Below are 20785 nucleotides of genomic sequence, written 5' to 3' on the forward strand. Positions count from 1 at the left end.
AGCTGGTGTGACTGGGATGGGCAGTTTAGCAGCAAACACCTAGAGCCCTACAAGGAGCTTCTGTCTTCCCTGGCTATTCCTGGATTCTGGTGAGATGGATCACACCATTGCTCACAGGCTCTCCTCAGCAAGTGCACAGGCACTCCATTTTTGAGGGAAGATGCTAGTAAAATATATTCATGTAAAACTACTAATGTAAAATTCCTGCTGCTTACAGTCTGAGAGCATTCATGAAGAGTGTATCTGAGAGGGGACAAGAACAACTGTAGGGACTGAATACCACTGAGGCAATAAAATTAGATCCAGCATTTAATCATCTTTCCAATAATAGTTTCATTTTTTTGATAACTACTTTTGAGAGATTTCTACATTTCATCAAAATGAACAGGTGATGATGAAAGACTTAGTCTAGACAGAAGTTAAAGTTTGAATTTTAAAATTAAGTTCTACACAGTGGGAAAAAAAAAACAATTCAGCACAGTGTTATGTTTGTTATGTTTGTCTTAAAGCTTTTCCTTTTAAATAAAAAAAAATTCCAAAGGTTAAAAAACCCAAAACAATGAAATTTTATTATTTTGAAAATAAGGTCTATCTAAAGTAAATATTTTAAATATTTAATATTAAACATTAGCAAAGATCGCTTTGTAGAGATGAAATGAGCATCATCAGGGAGTTTTATAAACTGTCTCAATTCCACTAGGACTTGGGTAGCTGCAGTTCAGCACTAACAGCACACAGCATATTTGGTGCAGTGTAGATTATTTTTTTTTTGGTAGAATATACTTATTTACTGTCATAGCAGAAGAAGCAATTAGCTGGCATTTCATGGGGTAGTCTTCTAAGAAAAATCCTGAGGCAAGAGCAACTCCACCATCAGATCAGACCCTGGTAGGAGACGAAGGGTGCCCCGCAGACCTGCAGGTGTGTCAAGTTTCCCCACTTGAGATCTTCTTGCAGATTTTTCTTTTCCATCAGCAGCCTTGCCACTCACAAATGCTTCTTCTTTTGTATTGCCTCTGCCTTGACAGCCAAGCTCTTGGCACAGATGGTCAGGACCACGATGAGGACTCCAACCAGGAATGTCACCACAGGCCAGAGGAAGCAGTGTAAGAGGACAGTCTCATCATGGGTGCGCTTCAGCATCACATCATCTGGCCTGTGAAGAGCAGGAACAGAAAATGTAGAAAATATAAATCAACTCAATATCATCAGCTCATCATTAGTGGAAATCATCCACCATGGAAAGAGTAAAGGTGTTTTATTTGCTACAGTGTTAGAAAATGATTAAGTGGACCATTTCATTCACTGCTTTTGTTTGCCATTTTATCACCAGCACTCGTGGTGGGCTGTAAGAGCTTTCCACTTGCAGTGTTTACAGGTTAACAAGTTTGTCTGGATAAAAAAAAAAGGAGGGGGGGTTGGTACTTCAGGTCTTCCAGGGGTCATGGTCATCACAAAGAGCTGTGAGAGATACAGTATCACACTGACTGTGGATTGGAAAAACCACTTTAGCAAAAACATAATACCAGGCAGCATTTATACATGTCTAGCTCAGATGTCATCAAGCCCTGTGCAATGGGTTAAGTGTAATCAAAGCTTCCCTTTTAGCTTGGAGCACTGATGTGTTCATGAAGGCTCCTAGTGAAGTAAGTCCTGGCTGTGGTTTGGGTGCAGAGCCGGTCCCTGTCCTCAGCCCTGAACTGCTGGTGGCCCAGGCTAGCCCAGCTGCACTGGCAGGCAGGAGTCTGCACAGAGTCTATCCCCAGGAGGACGACAGCCTGGCCCCGTGTGGCCAAGGCTCCCAACTCAGCCCCTTCCCAGCAATGGCTATTTCAACAATAAGCTGTGATTTGGTGCTGCAAACAGCAGCATCCAAGTAGGCTACTACAGGGACACTTTGGGGAGCCTGCCCCAAACATTTGAACCTCCATGCCTCCATCAACAGCATCTAACACACAGTCATGGTTGGGTCTGTAACAGGTTTATGCATTTCCAAGGGAAAAGGCTAATAGCAAGGAGGAAGCATCTTAAGATATTCAGAAATTTAGCTGTGCCACGTGTCTGAAACATCAGTTGTCCATCCGCCTCTTCCAAGTCTGGGAAGTCGGTTGGGAAATCCGATGCCAGGTTTTCCTCAGCTCTGGCTCTTTCTGCTCTCCTTGCAGTTTAACAGTTACTAAATCAGTCTCATGGCATTTGCATTTTGTTGCTGCTTTTTCATCTAAAGCCAGACACATGCAGTCCCTGGAAAATTACCTACAAAGGAAAGAAACAGACTTTCTCTAATTAGGAAAATATCTATAGCCTTGACTCATGTTGGTCCTCATTTACATTGAACTCTCCCATCACGTGTTGCTTTGTCAATGCAATCTGACACTCCTTAGAGCAACAAACCCCGCAGCCTAAAACCCTGCCAACCCAGGCTCATCCAGCCAGGCCCTGGGAATTAAGCTCTTCTAACACAGTGGCACATGGAAGCAGATACCTGCTCAATGACTGTGCTGTCTCTCCCACAATAGTTTTATCCTGCTCAGAAAGCAGCACCAAGAAAGCATTCTCCATAGATGAAAGAAGAACCTCTTTTTCTTTCACTGAGAAGTTAATTTATGGAGATGTTTGCAAATCTATGGAGTTTAATCCATCCTTACGGAGTTAATGGAGCTAGACTGTCAAGCTACAACTTATCCCAGATTTAATTGCACCTGGATTTCCATTTGGGGATCTCTCACCCAAAATTGCTATGTGAAGGATCCTCTGCACTGTGCCAGCCTGCAAGTCCCCAAGGCTGACACCATGCATCTCTCTTTGTTTGTGTAGTAAGAAGCAGAATAAGATTGATTATGAGCAGCTCAGCTATAAAGAAGTTGAAATTCAGCAACATAAAAAATTGTCAAAAGAACCCCAGGTGTATTCAATAGTGGAGTGCATGAAGTCTGCTTAACCAAAATCTTAAATATATATAGGCAGGCACAGGTGGAGACTATAAATTGAATGAAGTAGTAATAACTTTATAGGCACAAACTCACCAGCCTATGCCATAAGAATGACAACACCTGAACAGAAAAATCCTTTCACAAGAAGTATAATACTGCTTCCCTCATATTTACTGTATCATCATCTGTGCATAACAGAGTGCTAGTTGGCAATGAGGCCATAAGTAGAGAGCACTCAATCTTCACAACTTTCAGCTTACAAGTGACATTGAATTTTAAGTTTGTTTTTTTTAAGCAGATACTCATCAAAGATTTCAAAAATAAGGGGCAAGAAGAAAACCTAGAAAATTGCATTCAGTTAAAGGAAAGAAAGTGTGATTGGGGAAAGCAAGGTATCTTTTTGACAAATTCCTAAATGTTTTCGAAAACATGTACCAAAGCTAGCAGCAATGGATGCCAAACACTCATTGTAGGTGTGACTGTAACTTAGTAACTTAAAAGAATTTCCCTTTTGGAAAAGAGTCAAAGACAGAGGCCTTTAATTAAGCCTCAAGATGAGGTTTTGGTTCAGGTGGGTATTATTGCTATTCTTAGCTTCAGCAAGAGTCCCTGTGCAATTTTTATATGGCGGTGACTCACTGTCGACTGCACACAGCATCTTTGCAGACAATGCATCAAGACATGACTGAGTCCTCCAAAAATACTTCAATAAATGGCTACTGGCACCACAATTAAGATATTAAATGCCCTTCTTTAGTCAAGAGGAGGGAGCAGCACTTTTGGATGGTGATCTGACACCCAGGAAAACTCCGGAACCCTCTGGGATGTAGCCTTTTGGTACTGACTCTTGGCATAAAAAAATAGTGGGACAAATTTGGATCAATTCCCATGGTCCTGGGAATCTGGAGAGATCCCAGTTGACTGGAAGCTGCCTGACGTTGTCCCAGTTTTCAAAAAGGGCAAAAAGGATGACCCTGGAAACAACAGACCTCTCAGTTTCATTTCAGTGATTGGCAAAATTATGGAAATTATTCTGGGAGTAATTGAAAAACACCTGAAGGACAACACAGTCATTGGTCAGAGCCAGAATGGCTTCATGAGGGTAAATTCCTGCTTGTCAATCTAAATTTCCTTTTATGACAAGGTAACCCAACTAGTTGACCAAGGGAAGCCAGGTGATGTAATCTTTTTGGATTTCAGCAAAGCTTCTCTCTTCTCTGTGGTGACCAGTGACAGAACCCAAGGGAATGGCCTGAAGTTGTGTCAGGGGAGGGTTTAGGTTGGATATTAGGAAAAGGTTCTTCACCCAGAGGGTGGTTGGAAACTGGAACAGGCTTCCCAGAGAAGTGGTCACAGTACCAAGCCTGTCAGAGTTCAAGAAGCATTCAGACAATGCTCTCAGGAACATGATGTGTTTCTTGGGGTGGTCCTGTGCAGTGCCAAGAGTTGGACTTGATGATCCTTGTGGATGCCTTCCAACAGAATATTCTGGGATTCCGTGACACTCTAAACACAGTAATGTAACTGTTTTGGTTTTGCATGGTGAGGCTAGCATGTACTGAATCTGCAGTTTTGACTTTTTCTTGCTGCTTTTTTAAAGATGATGTGCCTGTTCCCAGAATCTGAAGGCTTGTTGTTTGGTTTGGAAACAGAAAAGGAAAAGTGCTGTGTCCCTGGGGGAAACCTCCTCATGTCTTTGCTGGAAGCCCCCACAGCATCACTCTCCTGGTGCTGAGGCACTTATGTTGAACCCAAACGAGGTATGTCATGCCTGGAAACTTATTTATTTTCCTTGTAAAAATCAGCAGATATAATTAAATATATCGCCTTGTCCCTGTAAGTGTAGTGCATTTAGTAAACCTATCTTTGCTCTGTGACTTTCATACAACATTTCAGTTCAAAGATGTTGGCAGAGGGGTTGCACATATTCCCCCAAGGTCCATTATGGGCAATCTCTTGTTTCTAGCGATGCTGCCATTCAGGTCTCCAGTAAATGCAAAGCCTCTTGAGGGGATGCACTCAAACTCCTGACACCAGTTATCTGTGCACAAAACAGTGGCAGAGACAAGAAAGAGACCAAGGGGGAAAAAACCCACAATACTTGCAAACCCTGCTTAGACATTGGGACCTTGTTCTGCTGCAAACAGTGATGGCCATTGTGCAGCACCACCATCACTGCTCAGCAGCAGCCCTGGAGTGAAAAATGAATGAACAAACTAAAAAATATCCCTGAAGAAGTCTCTATTTCAACCCCAAAAATACAGCTTTCCCTTTCACTGAACAGAAAACGAGGAAGGGATTTTGTTTTCGTTGCTAAAAGGTGAGACCAGGACTTATTTTTAGCAGGACTTTGTGCTCAGGGCTAGACCCTTGTGGAGCTCTGAGCCAGGTTGATTGGATTAGTTGTTTCATTATACAACACACCCCTGTTAGGTGTTGCCAAGCAGTTCAAACAGACACCAGATAAAGCAGGCCTCCATTAGAACCTTCAGAGCCATTATGGAACATCATGGGAAGAATTGCAGTGCAGGAATTACCAAAAAGTCATGTAGGACCAAAAAGTTACAGGCCCATAAACATTTCAGTCATCATTTATGAACCACACTGTGCAACTTATGTTACACAACAAAAGCTGACAAAAGTGGGGGCATGGGATAGGGTAATCTTACAAATATTTTTTGTATTCAAACAATCTGGAATTAAGATGTTTGCAATACACTTATTTTGCCCACCGTTGTTCACATCCCGTCGCTCTGACAAGCAGTCATTTTTTCCCTTATTGTTGCAAGATGCAGAGATCCTCACCTAGATGGCTGCATGCAGGGGCAGTGCTGTGTCTTACGAACAGCAAAGTCCTTTCCTGCCAGCCCAAGCACTGCTGCACAGGTGATAAAATAAAAGAAAGGACAGGAAATAACAACAGCATCTTCTGACTGGGTAGAATTAATTTAGAAAAGTGTGAAGTAACAGGCAAGTCAAGATTTATGTTCCAGCACTTACAGATGAGCAGCCCTACTACCTGAGCACTCTGGGCTTCTACACATAATTATTCCCCAATAAATAAGGACCCTGCAGGGTACCCCAACAACATACAGATTGTTGCTAATCACTGGACAGCGTTTGCCCTTCAAGTCTCTGAGATAGAGTGGTCTGAGTTGACAGAAACCTTGGTATCTTATTTTTTGTTCTTGTTGTGAATGTCAGTGAGACCTGGAACATGAAGAAATAAAGCGACAGGATCTTCCCCATCCCACCTGTTTCCCCAGACATCCCATTTTAGGACATGCAGCTGTGACACTTGTTTGCATGTGGTCCTGCCAACAGATCCCCTTGAACACTTGGTGTGAAATCCAGAACACTGAAGCACTAGAGCTCAGTGTCTTCTCAAACCTTTGGCAACAGCCTGAGAACTTTATCTGAATTTGTCCTTTATTTTATGCTCTGAAATATAAAATATTTTTTCTTCTGCTGGGCAAGGCTTCCTTCAGATTGGAATATCATCATGCCAACACACAGGCACCTTCACCAAAGGTCCAGAAAAGCAACTTTCCCATGCAACTTGCAACTTGCCAGCCAGAGAAGAGTGGCACACTAAAAGTAAGTGCCTACAGTGGCAAAGCAAGACCTCAATTTTCAGTAAAGCGCTGAGCTCCAAGCTAAGCTGCTCTTAGTTTCCCTAAGATAAACGTCAGAGAGCTAGTTTTGCTGGGCATCTCAATTTATATTAACCAAGAATGATTGAAATTGGCAAGTCTGCTTCTCATCCCTTTTGAACTGTAAGAATTGTATCTTTTTTTTTCTTTTCACAGTAGCCTGTTGAAATGTGCACCACCAAACTGAAGGGAGATGTTACCTAATAGTACACTCTGCATGCAGCAACAATTCTGACAATGAAGCTGAATTAAGTTTGATGAAGAATAGATGATGTTAACTCATTGCCTATATATTTACTTAGAATTTTATTCTGCCTTTTCAAAAGGGAGATTATTAATACTGCAAATAGTACTCTCTCTAAGGAGCTATTTTCTGTATGTTTTATATAGACTGACACAGAAGACTAGCTTATCCATAGAGTGAGAAAAATATGCCCATTTCTATTTTGAAGTGAACAGACTTTTCCCTCAGTTTATTATGGCTTTTTTTACTGCTTCACAAGCTGCTTAGTCATTGTTGCTCTAAAAGTATACCTAACATGCACATTCCTAGTCAGCAAAACTTATCTCCCAAAGTTCATTCCTATCTCCAGTAGAAAATAAATGGTGTACACATTTTGGCTTAGACTATCTTCAAGTATCTCTGGCAGTGAGCCTGTCTTCTGCTGTACATGAATTGTTGCATGATCAGCAAAACGCAGCATTTCAAGTCAACCATTGCACTGGCAAGAACATTCAGCAGTATAGGATTCAGCATCTTTAAGGAAAAAACCTTGCCTGAGTGCTGCTCAATTCCTCAATGTCAACTTACATGAATGGCAGATGCTACATGGTATGCAGCCTCAGAAAAATTTTGTCTGTGCTTCACCTAAGTGTGAGAACCAGATCACATAGCTCTGGACACCTACCACCCTATGCTCATTTACAGGAGATAAATAAACACCTCTTGGCATCTGACCAATATTAGGCATTTATCTGGGGGTAAGGTAAAAGGTTCCTGTTTCTCTCCGCTGACTAGAAAAGCTAATTTTCACAGCATCCTGTCCACACTAGTTCAGATGAATCCTAGCCATGACTTCTCCTGCAGACAATCCATGTTTCTGATTCTCCTGCTCACTCAGGCAGTGGCTGTTGCAGGTCCCAGGTCTCAGCAGTGTGGTGAACTGGAAGCACATGCCTGTTCAGAGAAGCCAAAATTATAACTGGGCTTGTGATTAGCAGACCCAAACATTGGCACCCTGTGGACCAAAGGACCCCCTGAGAAGGTCCCTGACAGGTCTGATGTCACCACATAGGATGCCCTACCTACGTGTGCTGTAAGCAGTTCTTCTTTCCCCTCTATAAGGAACAACAATTTTTGCTACAAAGCGCTGGTGGGATCCCTCCACAAAGAGTTAACCAGGGCAACAGACTGTCATCCTGGGCATGTCTCTCCAGGGAGGGGGTAATAATTATAGCCAGCCTAGGATAAACCTGAAGCCCCCAAGGCACTCAGTGAGCCACCCACAGGAGAGTTAGGCATTTCTCCACCTGCCACCCTGCTCCAGCTCCCCAGTTCGTCCGAGGTCCTAGCACACAGGCATCCCTTTTCCTCCTGTTTGTCTAAACGAACTTGAATATCCGGTGCCAACATTCCCACACTGAGCCCCGAATCACACCTGCAAGCCCCAAGCTATTCCCTCCTAGGTCTCCCTTATCTGTTTAACTTCCAAGTGTTTGTGGGGTAGGACTAACCCCTTCCTGCTGCCACATCACCTTCTATTTCCTGGCATATCACCATCAGAAAGAGAGAGGCAAAAGGACTCCTTCCCCTGTCTGTTTATGGAAGGAAGGAAACCACGTCACCCTCATACACCTGTAAGTCACATCAATATCAGCAGTAAAAGTAAGAATTGAAACAGAAGGGGAGATGCTTTAGCTTACTACTTTCTGTTCTGCAAGCATTTATGAAATCTGGCAGTTCTATGAATGCTTATTACACATACCTGATTCATTAATCCTCTGTGAACACAATTCCTGAGTTGGTTTGTAGTATTTACTGATCTTCCCTTTTCTTCCACAAATACAAAAGGGTTTCTTCTCAGTGGAGGGAAGGAATGTTAATTTCCAAACCAGAAATTTGCCATTTGAGTGTTAAAAGCCAAGATGATTTTGTCATAAAAATTGCATGGTTTAAGGAAAACTTTCCTCAGAGTTTTGTATTTTTACTTCAAGTGATAAAAACACTCCTGTGCTTTCTGTATAGCTTTTCATCAACAGAATTATCTTGCAGAGATCTGTGCTGAGCTCTGTGTGATAAACCACATCACTTGGGGGGGCGGATGTGCGTATACATGTGCATACACTTATATATATTTTCAAACAGAACCAATGGACAGCTGTTAAACAGATGCATAAGCACTTCTGCCTAGCCAAATGAAGATTACTCACCTCAAGTGCTGGTTAAAATAGCATGTAAATGGTTGAGAACCCACTTTCTCTTTCCAGTATTTCTGCTTGTACGTGACGTTCTCAGAGTTCTCCTGATCATCTCTTGCACAGGGAGGGATGTATGAACACTGCCAAGACACGTTGCAAAACAGAGTTACTTCTGTGCTCAGGAACACAGGGCATCACTTCTCTGCATTTTCCATAACGCCAGCATGACTGAAATGGACAGAGAATAATAAGAACAAGCTCCACAGAAACAAAAAAGAAAAGTTAGCTGAAATTTACTTCAATTGTTAGTTACTCCATGAAGGTACTGGAAAAGAATATGCCAGTATTCAGAAACAAAATAAAGGCTTTGTCATATTTTGTTCCATTTTCAAACCAAACTGCCTCATAACACCTTGGGGGTTTGCATGATTAATGGGAAAATAATTGTTTCATTTTGTTTCATTTTGATGAATTCTTAGCCAGCCGCAAGGATTGGATTTTAATAACTTCCTATTTTCAGTGAGGCACGTAATCACAAGTTTTGTTTAGTATCATGCTAATAAATAACTCAAAGAGTCCAGCAAGCTTTCCCAGATGATGGGATATCTGATATCTGGCTGAAATCCACTGGTAAAAGAAGGTGTTCTTCCACTCTTACAACAGAGAGAAACAAGCAACCAAGTTCAAAGCCTCTCTTCAGCGGAAAGTTTCAGCATCTGCTTCTGCTGTACAGAAGTCAATAAGAGTTGAACATGCAGCTGAGCTATCTGCAGATCTCACCCTCACACATCTGCTTCGAAACCTAAAGAACTCAAGGGAAGTTCCTCCCACAGCTTGGTGCACTTGGGACCGGGCTTTCAGAGGCTCTGCTTCGGGTCACACACACACACACACATATCTTGGTTTCTAAGTCTTGTCTTTGACACACCACCCTTACCTCCTAGCCACAGCCAGTTAAACAACAGAAAACAAACAGTCCACAGAATCAAATATCGGCAGTATCAGGATCTCCAAGAACAATCTCTCTTATTTGTACTGGGCGTCCATGGAGATCATTACAGGAGATGTTGAACCACACTGAGTAACACAGCTTAACTGATCCTCAGATAACACAAAGGCTTTTCGCCCTGCAGGACAGATGGACACCAAGGCTTCAGGTGCACACAGAGAATTCCAATTCCTTTAAAACTGGAAGCTGCAAATAGAAAAAACTGTGACTGTGAAGGTAGCTAAAAAGCCTCCTACTTGGGTACGATGAGGAAGAGGGAGGTGTAGGCTGTGGGAAGCCCCTAAAGGGATGCCCACATATGGTCACAACATTAATTTCTTCACAGTATCCTGAAGGCAGTAACAACAAGTAGAGAGATACCCTCTCTAACATGACAATAAAGATGATCATGACTCACTGTGCTGAGTGAGTGCTTCCTCTCCTTCTGGTGAAGTGTCCCAGGGGGCCTACCTTGCTTCCAGCTGCACACTATGCTCAAACTGTACAGACCTACAAGTCCATCTCCACCAGACAACAGCTTGAAGCTTTGCCATTCCGGGGAGAAGGGAGAAATTTCAGGATTTTATTCCCCTGATGATGTAAAATCTGGCCACTTCTGTCAGCACGTACAATTGTTGTCAGTGTCTTCCATGCTTAAGAGTGGAAAAATCTGCAAGGTCTTCCATTCTGCTTCCAAACTGGAACTTGCCTTTTTCATGTGCAAGGATTCCCATTTTCACATGAACCCACATCTGGTGTTGCCATGGCACAAAGCTCTCTTTAGTTCCCTGTTCAAATGACCCTAAACAAGGATTGTTCCACTGCTGATGACAGAGGACAGAAACAAGCAGCAACGCCATTCTACTTCAGAAACCAGAATGCAGGATTTATCGCATACAGTTATTGCCATCTTAGATAATACTCCCTGGTCAGCAGTGGTTTTTTTTGATTGCGTACTTTGGAAGCAGCAGGCACCCCCCCTCTCTCCTGCATGCCCCCAGTGCATTAACACATCTGTGCAGCAGCTAGATGGGTCAGCAAATTTGGCACGAAGACACCTGAGTGCAATGCTCTGCTCTGCCCCCATGACAGCCCCAACATACTTCAACCATGCCAGCTGGTCCCCTCTTCCCTGTTTGGCCTGGGGTCTAGCACACCCAACCTCCCACCAATTGTACACTGACTGCCTATGCCTGACTGGAGTCACCATCCTGCTCTTCCCCAAGCCCCCAGCTTGTAGGTAGCCCCCAGCTTCTGGGGTCTCTAAAAAGAGCCCCCCAAACCAACCACTATTTAGCCAGCACACAAAATGCAGAACTAGACAAAACAACTAAGTACCAATGTACATTCTTCTGCCTAAATTTCCTCAGCTGTCTCAAAAACCACTATTCCTGTGGTACTGGTTACATATGCATATTCCCTCTCTCCTCTGAAATGTTTCTTTCTTGTGTCTACAGCTTACTGCTATTCTCTGCTACGAAAGTGCACCCTCCCCACCACTCCTGGCTAAACTTTCTCTGGGTCCCTCAGAGACCTTCCACCCCTACAAAATATTGCATGAATCCTTCACGAAGTTCATGACCTGGTGAACTGTTATTTAGCCCCATCCTGAGTTTCAGGCTTAGAAACAACTGCAGAGGTTCCTTTTCTCAAGAGACGCCCATTTGAACAGAAAAGTATCAAGCTATAATAGTCTCCCAGGACAGTTACATCACAGATTACTTCACAATTTTTGCTATCAGTTCCCACACTTTTAGCTCAGTATGAAGTTATTAAACATTGAGGTTTTCAGGGCAGGGATTTTTCTTGGTTTGGAAGACGTAAAGGGGCTCACAGACAACTTCTCTCTTCAACACTTCTGTCTTCCCCATACCAAAGCAAGACAGTGTGTGGGAGTATTGCCAGTACCTACAGGAAAGGGACAACAGTGAATGATCTCTGCAACTCAAACTTCACACTATTCTCTGCACAAGTAGTCCCAATGACAGCTGACATAAAGCATGCTGGATACATTTCCACCTCTTTATCTTCATGTAGAAAACACAAGGGGACACTCTGGGTCTTACCATAAATTGATATGACCTCACTGCTCGAGACTGTTGAGGATTAACAACCTTGAAGGGAGAAGTGGTCTCTGTCCAAATATGAATCCCAGAGGTCACTCTGAAACATCAACTCAAAGTGATGAAGGCCTTGAGCCACAATGAACACCCAAGGTCCAATTCTAATGTGAACTTACCACCTGCTGCACAAATACTGGAGCTTGTTTGCCTCCCTGGGTTGCCAGCATAGTCCCCACCAATCCAACATACATTTTGTCTCCTTCGGATCCACATAAGAGATGGATCTGTCTTTACTCAGCCTCCCAAGCACACTTCTTGGAGATTTTATTTGAGCAACTGTGTCACACTCGGAAGTATAGTCAGCAGTCAGATAAAAGGGGATTGTAACTTTCACTTTAGCAACAGGCAGTTTCTGAAACGTTAATTACACAGTCCTCCCTCACAAGACATGGCATGAAATACTGCCATCAAAATACAAACAAATGCCAACCGTTTGAAAACAAGCTAGGACACCTGATGCTCAATTGCAGCTCACACAGAAACATCCATTTTCAGTGAAAGTATCCCACGCTATATTGCTTTGATTTTTTTTTCTTTAATAAGTGACAATGAAGTTGGAGAATAGCACTTAAGGTTAGACAGTCAGAACAAATCTGATGGAGCAGACTCCTTTTTGGCACATCTTTTGATACGTGGAACTGTAATTGCACCTCCTACACTATGCCATAGCAACAATAAAATTATTATGGAATTCCAATACAGTTTCAATTACAGAGCTCAAAATCAGTATCAGGCTGATAATATTCCCTCTTCAGTCAAAGCCAGTGTTTGGCTAGATGGCTCAGGATTCAATTCAATAAAAATGTCAGTGAACTGCTAATAGATCTTTACCCAAGGTTTTGTAAGATTTGTGTCTGTGTTTGCTGCAGGATGCTCCCACTTCAGTGTCTCTGCAGATGTGTGGGAAGGTCCTTCTGATCCTTCATCAGAGCAGATGTTCTTCCACATCACAGAGAAAGAACAGAGGCTTGAACTCTTGATGATGGTTTAACTTCCAGGTAGCATTTCATGCTTTTCAAAGACTAATTCTTGCCTAACTCAGTTACATTTTTAAGAAAAAGGAGACAGACTTGGTAGGTTCTGAGGGAAGCTGTCTCAAGCCCAGAAGACACAGTCCACAAGGCAAGACCAAGAAAGTCTTAAATGCAAATAAACATAAGTAGAAGTAAGTCAGTTCAACAGCACACAAACCAATGTCACCAAGGAGCAAGTCTCCAAACTCACTTGCCAGGTGACTTGTTGAAGGCCATCCTCCTGGCTGCTGGTGAACTATGGGACAGAGCACGTACCATTTGTTTGGCTGGCAAAGCTCCACATCATATGCCACACAGTTTGTGAAGCTTTGTGATGAAATGAAGTGGTAAGGATGCTGTAGGTAAGTATCTCTGCAAAAGTACAACACACCACTAAAGCCAGCACCTGATCTTCAGGTGTATTGGGTTTGCTTGGCAAGGTTTTTGTAGTGGAGGGGCTACAAAAGTGGCTTCTGTGAGAAGCTGCAAAAAGTTTCTCCCATGTCTGACAGAGCCAATGCCAGATGGGTCCGGGACAGACCCATTGCTGGACTCCAATCAACAACAGTGCTAAAGCCTCTGGGACAACGTATTTAAGAAGAAGGAAAACTGCTGCACAGTAGTAGCCAGGAGAGAGGAGTGAGAATATCTGAAAGAAGCAACCCTGCAAACACAGAGGTTAGCGAAGAAGGAGGGGAGGAGGTGCTCCAGGTGTCAGAGCAGAGATTCCCCTGCAGGCCACAGTGAAGACCACGGTGACAAGACTGTTCTCTTGCAGTCCAGGGAGATCCACAGTGGAGCACATACCCACCTGCAACCTGTGGTGGACCCCACACCAGAGCAGGTGGCTGCTTAAAGAAGGTTGTGACCCCGTGGAAAGCTTGTGCTGGTGCAGAGTCTAGGCAGGACCTGTGGTCCTGTGGAGAGAGGAGCCCACGCTGGAGCAGGTTTGCTGGCAGGACTTGTGACCCCATGAGGGACTTGCATTGGAGCAATTAGTGAAGAACTATAGTCCATGGGAAGGACACATGTTGGAGAAGTTTGTGAAGGACTGTCTCCTGTGGGAGGGACCCCATGCTGGAGCAGAAGAAGAAGGTGGAAGGAGCAACAATGTGTGACGAACTGACCATATCCCACATTCCCTGTCTTCTGCACTCCTGGGGAGCAGGAGGTAGTGAAAATCAGGAGTGAAGTTAAGCCCAAAAGAAGGGAAGGGTTGGGGGAAGGTGTTTTTAGATTTGATTTTTTCTACACAATACCCTTATCTAATTGGCAATAAATTAATATTCCTGAGTTGAGTCTGTTTTACCCATGACAGTAATTGGTGAGTGATCTCCCCCTGTCCTTATCTTGATCCATAAGCCTTTTCTTATATTTTCTTTCACCTGTCCACTTGAGGAGGGGAGTGATAAAGTGTCTTGTCCTGAAGTCCAGCCATGGTCAACCCCCCCCCCCCCAAACCATATATGAGCTCCTAAATTTTTGTGTGTCTCCATGCATTGCTGGGGGAGCTTCATGGTATGGAAGGGAAGAAGTGCTGCCACAACCATCCTATTGGAGAAGGAGATGAGCAGGTGGACTCACTCCATTAATACAAAAAAATTGCCCCCTTCCATCTGGGTGTCCTGAGGGAGCTAGAACTGAGCACCATGTCTCATTTTCACCTGCATCTGTCAGCACAGATGATCACCTTGCTTCATCAGCACAACCCACCAGGAGTGACCAAACCCACAACTCATCACAGAGGCTTGAGGCAGTGAGTAGTGCCCCAGGTGAGATAAGTGGGTGGTGAGGTTTATCCATGGCCCCTGGGGCTGTTTCCAGAGGAATTGCTAGGCAGCATCTGCATAGTTTGCCCATCACAGGTATCAGCCCAAATACAGATCTGATGCTTCACCAGATGCACCAGACCCTCCCATAATTACTGTAAAGTTGGGCATATTTTGTTATGGAACCTCCTCTGTCATGGGTCATATTTAAGGGAGTCCAAAAATCAATCCCAGTTCTATTTACAAGTGCACAGAAGAGATAATTGCACATCATCTTGTCAGGTGGAGCAGATACAGAAAGAAGCATGACAGCAGCATGGGCAGATGTGGAATGCAGACAAGGAGCAGTAGTTGGTTGCTCTGCTACCCTGCTCAAGGACAAGGATGGGGAAACCAGGTCCTGCTGCAGAGCTGCTAACATCTGCCTTATCAGTCACTCCCATAAAAGTTTCTTTGGCAAAACAGTGGGCAAGTTCTTCTGACCCTACTTTTAACTTCAAATATAGAAAGGGAAAAGTCTAAAAAGCCAGAAAGTAAACTGTTTTAGCAGCTGACACACTCCCCTGTCATTTTTCCGAACCAAACTTATAGCCTGGTCCCTGCACTGGCTGTATGCACTTGCCGACTTACTTGATGGTCAGAGAGTGATAGCGACAACTTGACTTTGGAATTAATCCCCCTTAAGCCTTATTTCAGAGATTGTTATTGCTACCAAGGCAGCTGAAGAAAGGCTACTGTCACTCCAATGAAATTTCTTCCTCTGAGACAGCAATCAAAAGAAGAAAAAAAAAAGAAAAAAAAGAAATCACAAATCTCTCGGACTAAACACAAATGTAATCATGTCCGGTGCTTTATTATATACATTCCTGGATTAACTCTGACCCAGCTATATAATCTTTTAAGAGCTAAAATGAATCCTGGGCTGTCCAATGATGTGATTATCTTAGAAAGCAAGAGAGGAAAAAAATTATTGTTCCTGCATCTAGAACAGTTTTCTCCTCGCTAGAACAGACAGATTCATAGCTGCAATATGCTGAAGTGCCAGCCCACTCTACTACAGAAAATAGAAGGTTTTTAGTTCAATGCACTGGGGATTTTTGGGAGTGTGAAGCTGCCAACTAATTCAGCACTGTGTGTTGTAAGGAGCCTGAACTATGCCTTTTCCACACTATTGATTTACAGGGGAAAATTGCTACCCTACAAAGAGAAGTAGCTAAACAGAACATAAAATTTAAAGACTGTTCAAAGTAAAATTGGTCAGTTTTTCCCCTTGCAGATAGTTGGAACTGCTTAACATGTCGTATGTCAAATTGCATGAACACAAGGAAGCATACTGCAAGAAGGTGATGGGAACAGGAAGGGTTAATGAATCCCTAAGTGTTCATTCATAAATACATACTGGATCCTGAGCATTAGATTCAGCAGATTCCTACTCTGTTGCTTAATATATTTCAACATAAAATCCTGAAAGCTTTTAAAGAAGGTGAGATTTTAAAACAAAAATTAAAAGGAGAGTATAACTGTTTGGCTCCACAGACATTGAACTAGCAGAAAAAAGGGAAAACCAAAGCAACAAATACAGACTTCAGTTCCTTACGACAGTATGTTTTCCTGATGACACCTAAACAACTTTTCTTCTTTTTTTCCTATGTAGTTTTCCATTTAGTTAAATTCAATTACTACTAGAGAATGCAGTTACATCAAAAAAAAAGCATCCTTTCAGCTTGGGCTCATCTGGTAAATCAGATTTAATCCTCAACAATCAATAGCCAGCGTAAACAGCCCACATCTAGAGATGCAAGGAGGAAGGTAAAGAAAACAGATTATATTTGTAAGAGCATGCAAGTACCACACTGCCAACACAGAGCCCTGTTTCTTTATCAATTGTTAGTATAAAATTAATTGTTAAATAAAAATAGGTTTCTGAGTGACATTTGCAGGCATTACTTCTGAAGCTCTGGGTGCTTCCCTGCAGAATTGCAATCCAGCCCCCAGGCAGGTGTAATCCTTCTCTTCCCACCAGACTTCCAGAACGGTAGAAGAAAACAGGACCAAGAAGTAAAAACAAAACACTTGGACCACTCAGAAAGTTACTGTGGTCGCAGTCTAATTTGAAAGCCTCTGCTGAAACTGCAGAAGCTGGCGGAGTTGCTGAGCCCAGTCATTCTGGTGGCATGGCTCAGCACCTACCTCCCATCTTCCACCTCCCATCCCTGCTGGACGTGGCCACAACAGGGCCATTGGGCTGTGTTCAGGGAGAGCCACACTGCACCCTCTGCAGCACCATGTCATCTTTGCCCCACATCGAAAGGGTGGCTTTTTCTCCTGCATTTTACCAACTACCCCTTGCCCACCTGAAAATTGAGAGATATTTAGAGAAGTTCTGGAGCTCAGACAGCTGAGGCACTCACAGCCCATCTCTGTAACCACAGGGAGCTTGGCAGCAGCATTCCCAGGGAAAGGTGAAATTTGCAAAGCTCCCTCACAAGCTGCTATGGGGCACCATCCAGCACTGCAGCTTCATCACTCATCATTTCTGAGCAGTGCCAAAAATTTAATCCAAATCCTTGCAGATTTACCATCCTGCTTCTTACTCTGCTGATTTTTGCCCCAACCACCCTTCCAAGGCCACAAGCTGTCAAGGGGAAAAAAGCAACCCTCAAACCCTAAGCTTGCAATTTAATCCACCTTCCAAGGGACAGAGCCAGATCAGTGCAAGTATGACTGAGGAGATGTGAGGCTGCACATACCAACTGGACACTCAAGCCTGCTATCTGGCCCCTGCAAGCAGACCCCTGCATCGTGCTTAACATGCCCCTTGACATTGTGCTGCATCCACATCTCAGTCAAAAAGCCGACATTTCCTTCTCCAATACACTCAGAATACACTCCAATACATTCAGAAAGACTTGAAGTCCTTTCACGGGTAGGGGGATTCCATCACATTTTTTTTTTCTTCTGGAAACTACTTAATAAAATCTCCTTCATTCAGGCAGCATTCTGTCAAGGCCATCTTTACCCAATATGAAAAGAAAAAGGAGAAGGCAGAATAACTGCCTTTAAAGAAAGAGAAAGCACAAGTCACACGTTGCCTTCAGACTACCCCAGTTTGCTGTAAGATGCAATTTTTAGGACTCCTCCACTCGGTCCTTTTTCATGTGGGTGATGGAGAAGTCTAAGAATCAAAACAGCATGGAGGAAACTTCTGCTTCGGCGCAGCCCTCTCCCCGACGCCCCGCCAGCAGTGGCTCCGTTAACACTTCCCCTTGCGCTTCGGGGAGTTGCCGTAGGAAGCCCCCCACCCTCTGGATCACGCAGCGGCATCGGGCACTGCCCGAGCAGACAGATCTCCTCACCGGCAGCAGGAATTTCTCCCCGGCTCCCCGCCGGCGTCCCGGGGCTTCAGCGGGACGGGGAACGGCAGCTGAGCCTCCGCTGCTCCCGCTGCGCTCCGCCCGAGGGCTGCGCTCCGGACGGGGGAGGGCTGGGCTGGAAATGAATGGGGCTGATCGCGAAGTGCGTGTGTGTGTATTTATGTGTATTTATATAGTGTGTGTGCGTATTTATATAGTCTGTGTGTGTATATAGCATTATACTGTACTTAGGATAGTGTATAGTATAGTGTAGTATAGTATGTAGTATACTATACATTATACATTGATAGTATGTTATACTATAGAATATCATATAGAATATCATATAGAATCACAGAATATCCTGAGCTGGAAGGGACCCACGGGGATCATCGGGTCCAACTCCTGGCCCCGTACAAGACCATCCCCGAGAATCACACCATGTGCCTGAGAGTATTGTACAAACACTTTTTGAACTCTGGCAGGCTTGTTTCTGTGACCACATTCCCGGAGAGCCTGTAAGTGCCATCCTCTGGGTGAAGAACCTTTCCCTAACATCGAGCCTAAACCACCCCTGACATGCTAGATATGTATATGCACACAACACATAAATATAGATGCACTCTGTAGAGTACGTATATACATATATATATATATACACATATACATATATATATATATACACACACTATAGAGATATACTACGTTTTGCTGAGCAACAGTAGAGTGGTATTTTGGAGGGATGCTCCGGGACTTCATCCACTCCCCCCCCTCTCAGATTAAAACCCGCACCGAACAGAGGGCAATTGCCGCGGACCGGGACGCCCAAGGCGGGCACCGGGGCCACGGAAAGGGCACCATCGCCGCGGCGGGACCCACCACCCCGCATTTTGGGAGAGGAGGGCGTTCGCAGGTCTCACCTTGGGGTTGGTGCGGAGCTGCCGCTCGTCCTCGTGGAGCAGGGCGGGTGCGGAGGAGCGGGAGGTGCGGACCAGGACCTGGAGGCAGGGGTAGCGGGCGGTGCCGCGGCAGGCGGCCCCGCAAGAGAAGGTGCAGGCGAAGCGCTCCCCCAGCTGCCGCACCGCCAGCACCGTGCAGTTGGCGGAGCCGCCGCCGCCCCGCTCCTGCAGCGCCGGGCGAAGCCAGCAACAACCCAAACCCAAGAGGGAAAGCAAGCCGGCGGCGATGAGGAGGAAACCCAGCCGCATGCTCTTGTCCTCCGCCTCCGTGTACTCGTAAGCCGCCCGGCTCCTCGCCATGGCCCGGCTGCCGCTGGCATCCGCCGCCGGGCATCAGACACTGCCATCGGCTAAAGCTCCCGCCGCTCCCCGCCTCCCTCCCCGCCTCCTCCGAGCCTGAGTGTGCGTGTAACGAGCACGAAAAAAAAATTAGATAAATAAAATGCAAACTTAATCCAGTCTGACCTAATTCAGGGCCCTCCAGGGGTGGAAAGGGACAGCTTGCAACGGGATTATCTACCCCTGGAGATTTGCTTGGGGAGGGCTAGTCCGGATTAATATTGGGTACCATCATGCAAGGTACAATATCTAGAAGGGGGTGGGGGGCAAGGCCCTTTGGGTGCGTTGCAGGCCCCCACCCACCCACTCTCTCTAAGCCAATATCTTGCTAGTGGCTTGCTTAAGTCCTGAAGACCCTGTGTGAAATCCTGCTTAGTAGCCCCCCTGCATAAAAATTTGCAAGGTCTCTACATCTACATGAGGAATCTCATCTGAAATTAAAGAAATTAAATATGTGCAAATGAGGAAGCAGCTGCTATTTTCACCTTATTGACCGAGAAGGGACATAATGGGAGTTGGCCAAATGTCATCCTGCCTCAACATGACTTTTTGGGGTTGCAGGGTTAAGTGCTCTACTCCAGCCAGCCCCAAACCCAGCATCTGCAAGCAGAGACAGACCCAGTCTCTTCCACCATTATTTGAAGTTAATAGGGAAGCAAGATGATAGCTGTCACACACAGGAATTGCTTTCAACAGGAAGGTATTGACCTTCGAAGGTTCACCCCAGGAAATGCTTCCTTCCAAGCCGTCTGCAAGAAAAGTAGTCAATCCAAGAAAACACATTTGTTTTGCAAATGAAGTTTGGTTATAACCCAGCATTTCCCACTGTGGCAATACAACAAGCTCTTTGGTGCCAAAGGACCATAAGCAATAGTTGTATTTGTATTCTGTAGCCTTTATCACAGGCAATTAGCTAGAACAAAATGTGACAGTTTCAGAGGTGACAGCTGAACTCGATGACACAGCAGACAACAAGGTACAAAAATACAGAAAAAATACGGGAAATAGCACTTTCTGTTGGCCACCTTTTTCAATCACTTTCCTACTGCAGAGTGCAATGTCAAATTTTTATAAATAAAGTTGATCCATAGGTTCTCCAAATGGACTATTGAGCAAGGTTTGGCAGGAAGGCTATTAAGAATCCATGCTGTGACATGAATATAAATGGATGTAAATATTGTCCTTGCTTGCACCAGTGCACTACCACATTGCTCTCAGGCCAGCTGCTTTGTAAGCA

At 44.4% G+C, this 20785-nt stretch overlaps 1 protein-coding gene across 1 annotated transcript; it reads right to left on the bottom strand.

Moving 5' to 3' along the window:
- Nucleotides 1-363: 363 nt before the first annotated feature.
- KCNMB4 (potassium calcium-activated channel subfamily M regulatory beta subunit 4) lies at nt 364-19548 on the bottom strand. The gene is made up of 3 exons (XM_051795903.1): nt 19171-19548; nt 9017-9144; nt 364-1156 (listed from the first exon to the last, which is right to left on the bottom strand). The coding sequence occupies exons 1-3, from the start codon at nt 19507-19509 to the stop codon at nt 988-990; spliced, it is 636 nt and encodes a 211-aa protein (XP_051651863.1). The 5' UTR covers nt 19510-19548; the 3' UTR covers nt 364-987.
- Nucleotides 19549-20785: the final 1237 nt, after the last annotated feature.

This window comes from Manacus candei, unplaced genomic scaffold (genome assembly GCF_025592945.1).
Source record: "Manacus candei isolate 608988 ecotype Guabito, Panama unplaced genomic scaffold, ASM2559294v1 h1tg000043l, whole genome shotgun sequence".
NCBI lineage: Eukaryota > Metazoa > Chordata > Aves > Passeriformes > Pipridae > Manacus > Manacus candei.